The sequence below is a fragment of the Mirounga leonina genome, unplaced genomic scaffold (genome assembly GCF_011800145.1).
Source record: "Mirounga leonina isolate KUSES-001 unplaced genomic scaffold, KU_Mleo_1.0 Mir_366, whole genome shotgun sequence".
Taxonomy (NCBI): domain Eukaryota; kingdom Metazoa; phylum Chordata; class Mammalia; order Carnivora; family Phocidae; genus Mirounga; species Mirounga leonina.
In genome coordinates, this window is record NW_023270709.1 from 27,339,668 (window position 1) to 27,345,667 (window position 6,000).

Genomic DNA, 6,000 nt, shown 5'->3' on the forward strand with positions numbered 1-6,000 from the left:
AACCGGTTATGTGCTCCATATATTCCAGCTTCTTACCCTAACTCCACCATCACCCACACCATGATCATGCCTCATCCCCGCCAGTTACACCATTCCTAAGCCTCATCCATCCCTCAGTATGCCCTTAACTCCATCTCTGCTACTCATCTCATCACTGAACTACAAGTTAAAGGTGTCTAAGATGGACTGAGAGGCTCATAGATAAAATTGGTTTTATTATATATTACTTGAATATTAAAATAAATAAATAGATAGGAAAGGGAGGGAAGGGGGAGGGAGGGAGGGAGGAAGGAAGGAAGAGATTTTGCCTTTAGGTTGAAGTAAAATGCTGAGAAAATAAACTAATCACAAACTTAGAAAAAGACTGAGTATTCTGTAGCCATATCAACAGCCACCAGAACCGATTTTAAACCAATTCAGTCTATCAGTGATAATTGTTTTCAAGGCAAGGAATCACTGTCAACCCTGCCTTCAGAAGATCAGCCGGTCAGAGATGCATTCATGTCGAGAAACAGGCCCTTCAGTGCCAACCAAAAACAGCAGTTTCTCCCCAAAATCACACTTCCACAGATTATGTCAACCCACTCAGCCCCCCAAAGTCCTCACTTCCATGAGCCCCCTGCCCCCAAAAATATCATCCCTTGGCTCCCTCAAAGGACCAGTTCCTGCCCAGCCTAGCTCTCTCCCTAAGTGAGCTTTGGCTCCATATTTCAAGTATTGGGTGATGGTTTCATCATCCTTTAAAAATTCCCCTTTATTCAAATCTGAAACATCTGCCCTTCATTTTTTGCTGGGATTATATTTTTTTATTCATGTCTCATTTCTGATATTCTTGCGTATCCTATACAATAATGTGGCCTTTCCAACCATATTGCCTTGTCACAAATAGAGACTCGGGCAGGCGTTAGTCCTTTATACAGGTGTATTAATCAGATTCAGCAAGCAAAATGCCGACATTTGAAAACACACTCTGATGGAAAGGCTTCAGACACTCGCCCCACAAATATTTACTGAATGCCTATCTTAGGTTCAAAACCGTTGTTGGTCTTAGAAATCCGGAAAAAAACAAAAACAAAAAAATAACTGTCTTCATAGAAAGAAATTCTGGTGGGAGCAAACTGATAACTTTTTAAAAAGAAAAGGAAAGGAAGGTACACATTGTGTCTAATTTGATTTTTTTTAACAATAAGAAATAACTTCAACGGTGTTGAGAGGCAGCGGGAAGATGATCAGGTACATGAAGCACCGAAGAGCCATGAGGAGACTTGGGGGCTGGACTCTGGGAAACGGACAAGGACGCGTGGTGCCCTGGGGGGGCCCGCAGACTCCCGTGTCACCTCCAGTCCCACCCCTACTCTGGTACCTCATTTTCTTTACTAAGATTTCTATCCGAAGGCTTTAAGCCACTTTTTCTCAAGTTGTTGCTTCTTTTTCTCTCCTTCCCTCCACCCCGCCTCGGAGAACGGGGGACAGAGAAGGTAGATGTCACTGTTGAGGACTAAGAAATTAAGTCCACATCGAATCTCAATTTTACGTTGGAGAGGCTATTTCCAATGCCTGAGGCGACTGCCGCAAACTTAGTTTTTTTAAACACAAGAACGAATGCCTTTCTTGGACTTTCTGGGGATTAAACCCACAACCATCACTGTTAACGTCACCTTCTACCCACCTGAGCTAACAGCCACCTGGCCAGACCCTCTTTTTACTTAAAAAAGTAAAAAGCTGGGGCGCCTGGGTGGCTCGGTCGGCTGAGTGTCTGCCTTTGGCTCAGGTCATGATCCCAGGGTCCAGGGATCAAGCCCCACATCCAGCCCCACATCCAGCCCCACATCCAGCCCCACATCAGGCTCCATGGGGAGTCTGCTTCTCCCTCTCCTTCTGCCCCTGCTCATGCTCTCTCTCTCTCTCTCACACACACACTCGCTCACTCTCTCTCTCAAATAAATAAATAAAATCTTAAAAAAATTAAAAAGTAAAAAGTTTGTTGGCCTTCTTGTGTTTCTTTAAAACTAAGGGAAATCCTTCTTCTCCAAAGGAGACTTTTTTTTTAAAGAGTGGTGAGACAGGGGGCCATGATAAGGAGCAGAAAGAGGGGAGACTAGGAAGCAGACAGCGTGAGACTGGGACAGAGACAGACGCTCCAGTCAAGAAGACGGAAGAGCAGAGAGGGGCCGAGGAGCCCAGAGGGGCCGAGGTGCTGGGGCTGAGGACAGGAGAGGCCCAGAGAGAGGAAACCAGAGCGAGTGGGCAGGGCCAGGTCCCGGGGTACCGTCTGAAGGGCAGAACGCAGAGTAAGGCCTAGAAAGGGGGAGGCTGGGGCACAGGGGGGCAGCGAGCGAGCGAGAAACTGGATCGGCAGGTCCCATGTCAGCAGGCGTCCCTGCCCCGCTGCGGTGGTTCCCACAGACGCTTGGCCTGGCCCGGGAGAGGCATCTGGAAAGAAACCCGAGCTCCTGGTGAAAGGCTATAAGTGTGAAGCCCAGTCCTAGGACCTGACAAAGGGCCTCAGCGCGTGGGGCGAACCGAGCGCCGAGAGGCAAGCGCAGACCAGGGGACAGCATGGCCGGCAGGCCTGCCCTGTGGCGGGGCCTTCTGCTCCTGCTTTCCCTCGGGGGCTCCTCAGCTCCAGGTAGGAAGACGCTGAGGGTCAGACAGGTGCTCCCAAGGGGGCCTGGCCTGACTCCTTCCCCTCTGTGTCCCACAGCCTCCCTCCTGAGGCGCCTGAGGGAGCACATTCAGCAGTTTCAAGAGAGCTCGGGCCTGAGCCTGACGTTAGGCCCAGGTGCTGGGGCCCTCCCAAAACAGGGGTGGCTGGGGCAGCCACTGGACCCTTTCAACACGTCTGACAGGCGATCCTTCCTGCAGGTGAGGCCAGGAGAGGGGGATCCCCCAGGCCCTGCATCGCTGGGCCCCACAGGCTCATCCTCTGCCTACTGTCAGCGTCCCCGGGGCCCTTAGCTGTGCCCTTGGTCCCCGGGGCTCCCCTCTCTGTCCTCAGCCTCCACATTCTTTGTCCCTCGGGCGCTGTCCTTCCCCCCACTTCTCCCCGTCCTTCAGACTGAGGTTCAAATCCACCACCGACATGTAGGGTCTCAGCATGCAGAAGTTTGGACCTGCCTCACAACAGAAACCTGAAGAGCTCTAATGAATGAATGAACAAATTCACCAGATTTTACACCTACCCTGCACAGTCTGCAAAGGTCAGCTCACCTAGGTCCCACTTGCAAATCCATCTGCATTTCTTACTTATTCTACGGTCCTCATTTCAATATGCTAGTCCTACCCTTGACCCTGGGGACACAGGACTGAAAAGCTGACAAACTATGGCTCTTACAGATCTTGCATTCTAGCTGAAGAGACAAACAGGAAAGAAAAGAACACATAAATAAACAAGCCTATTTCACATACTACCAAATATATAAAGAAAGACCCATAAGGGAGGGAGACTGCAACGAACTGGGAAGAGAGGAGAGGTCAGGACCCTCAATCCTACTTCTTCTTGCCCATCCCACCTGTTAGCGGTACTGGGTGAATGACCAGCATTGGGCCAGCCAGCATGGACCCGTGTTCCTGCACCTGGGGGGCGAGAGCCGCCTCGGGTCTGGCTCAGTGATGAGAGGTAAGAAGCAAGGGGGGGAGACACAGCTGGGAAGCTGGTGGGGGCAGGGAGGGGAGCTGCGCCTTATGGAGCTGCAGCTTGCGTCCCCCCCAACCATATACTCTTCACAGGGCACCCTGCAGCCCTGGCCCCAGCCTGGGGGGCCCTGGTGATAGGCCTGGAACACAGGTTTTATGGCCTGAGTATACCTGCTGGGGGCCTGGACGTGGCCCAGCTCGGCTTCCTGTCCAGCCGGCATGCGTGAGTGAGGGCCGGGAAGTTGTCTGGGGCTGTGGGCCCGAGGAGGTCTGCATCTCGGCCTCCCTGTGTTGATGTCGTGGTCCTGCGCTGCCTGAAGTGGACCCCTGGGTCTCTGGTTCATGTTTTCTTCTCTTTTTCAGTGTCTCATGCTTTCTCTCTCGATCTCTGGGTTTCTGCCCCCGCTTCTTCCTCTCAGGCCATATTTGCACCTCTGTCTCACTGCAGCCTGCTGGTCCAGACCCCCCACGTCTGGTCCCTGGAGGACACAGCCTCCCCACCCACTGGTCTTCGCTTTCTGCCCCCAGCCCTTCAGTTACTGCAGCCGAGGGATGGGCTGAGCACACCCCAGCTCACCACTCCCCCTCGCTCACGTCTCTCACATGCCTCTCATCTCACTTACAGGAAAGGAGGCCCCTGGGCTCTGGGTCCGCAGTGAACCCTCTGACCTCCACTTTCTCACACTCCCTGGCCTCCAGCTACACAGAGATCCCTGCTGTTCCCCAGACTTCCGAGCACAGGGCTGCCTGGAGCCTTTCAACTTCCCTCTGCAGGGACAGGGTCTCCCCCACATATTTGTAGGGCTCCCTCCCTCCCTCCCTCGCCCCCCCACCCCTACTCGGTTAACAGCCCCTCCTGGTCCCCAGGGTCCTTCACCTGCTCCACTGTTCCGCAGCACTAAGCTGTCCCTCTCCCACCTGGCAGCTCTCTGCCTCCCTCTTGCCTCCCTCCCTATCTCCACCTCTAGCTCTTTGCCTCTGTGTTTCTTTCTGTCTCTCCATTTTTCACAAGCCAAACGGGTTTCTAGCTGCAGGAGGATGGCACTAACCGTTTCAGAAAGTCCGGGAAGAAAGAAAACACTTGGGATGGAAAAGAGGATGTTAGACGTATCCCAACGTCTCTCTTTGTAATTGTGTCTGTCCTTCCTTCGGTGGCTTCTACCCCCCCCCCCCAGGACCCCTCCTCTCCCTGAGTAGCTTTCCTCTTCTGCCCCCAACCCTTCCCTGTACTTGTCAGCTGTCCGCTTAAAATGCCTCAGAGATTTATCCTCCCGCGTGTTGCCGGGAGGAAGGAGGGTGGAGGCTTTCTGGAGGGGCCTCCCCTGGCCCAGGTGAGCACTTGCTGAGATGGACGCGGGGCGCGGGGAGCCCTCACACCGACCCCGTGAGAAGAGCCAGACTCCCCCCGTCACGTCTCTGGGTCCCCGCCCGCGCAGGGAGGGAATCTTCAGGGACTCCCGGCCAGGAGGGCCCACCGAGCCTCCCCTCTGCCCCCAGGCTGGCGGACGTGGCCTCTGCCCGCCTGGCACTCGCCCGCCTCTTCAACGTCTCCACCTCCAGCCCCTGGATCTGCTTCGGAGGCTCGTACGCCGGCTCCCTGGCTGCCTGGGCCAGGCTGAAGGTCCCCGGGACCCTCGCGGCGGGCTGGGGGAGGGGCCCCATCTCAGGACAGGTGTACCCCGTCCCCCCTCGCCCCCCCGCACCCTCCCCTGCCCCCCAGAGGAGCTGTCCACGAGCTGTCTTCACCAGATTCCGCGAGTAGAGGGCAGGGTACGCGGGAGCGACCCGGGGGCGGGAAGTGTGGGGTCCCGGGTCCCCCCGGCCGCAGGCTGACGGCTGTCCTCCCTCAGTTCCCCCACCTCATTTTTGCCTCCGTCGCCTCCTCCGCTCCGGTGCGGGCCGTGCTGGATTTCTCCGAGTATAACGAGGTCAGCGCGGCGGGCGGCGGGTGCGCGAGGGGTCCTCAGCGCGGGGAGCCCCTGATTCCTTCTCCCGCCGTCCCACTGCAGGTGGTGTCCAGAAGCCTAACGAGCACGGCTGTCGGCGGGTCCCCGGAGGTAGGAGATGGGGCCAGTCCGAGGGAGAGCGGGACAGGAGGTCTTGGAAGGTGGGGGCCAGAGGGTGAAGCTTGCAAGGTGGCGGGGTCTGAGGGAGGTCGGCGACCCGGAAGGTGGGCGGACTTTAGAACGCGGGAACTCAGAGATGGGGCGGGCACCGAAAAGCGGGGCGCCCCAGTAGGGGCGGGGCTGATGCGGGCGGGCCTGGGGGGCGACCCTATCAGGAGGGAGAGGTTCTGCGCAGGGTAATGGGGTCGGGGGGAGGCGACCCTACCAGGGGGGTAAGGCTCCGCGCGGGGCGGGGGGG

At 56.1% G+C, this 6,000-nt stretch overlaps 2 protein-coding genes across 2 annotated transcripts in view; both read left to right on the forward strand.

The window, feature by feature from the left end:
* The window catches only part of LOC117997523 (histone H2B type 1-C/E/F/G/I), an 881,166-nt gene that overhangs the window by 427,845 nt on the left and 447,321 nt on the right, over positions 1-6,000 (forward strand). The window lies entirely within an intron of this gene.
* The window catches only part of PRSS16 (serine protease 16), an 8,323-nt gene continuing 4,882 nt past the window's right edge, over positions 2,560-6,000 (forward strand). The window contains exons 1-7 of the mRNA XM_034985853.1: positions 2,560-2,629; positions 2,705-2,865; positions 3,520-3,619; positions 3,730-3,859; positions 5,134-5,257; positions 5,487-5,564; positions 5,646-5,693. Coding sequence (XP_034841744.1) covers positions 2,560-2,629; positions 2,705-2,865; positions 3,520-3,619; positions 3,730-3,859; positions 5,134-5,257; positions 5,487-5,564; positions 5,646-5,693 — 711 coding nt within the window. The remainder of the gene's footprint in view (positions 2,630-2,704; positions 2,866-3,519; positions 3,620-3,729; positions 3,860-5,133; positions 5,258-5,486; positions 5,565-5,645; positions 5,694-6,000) is intronic.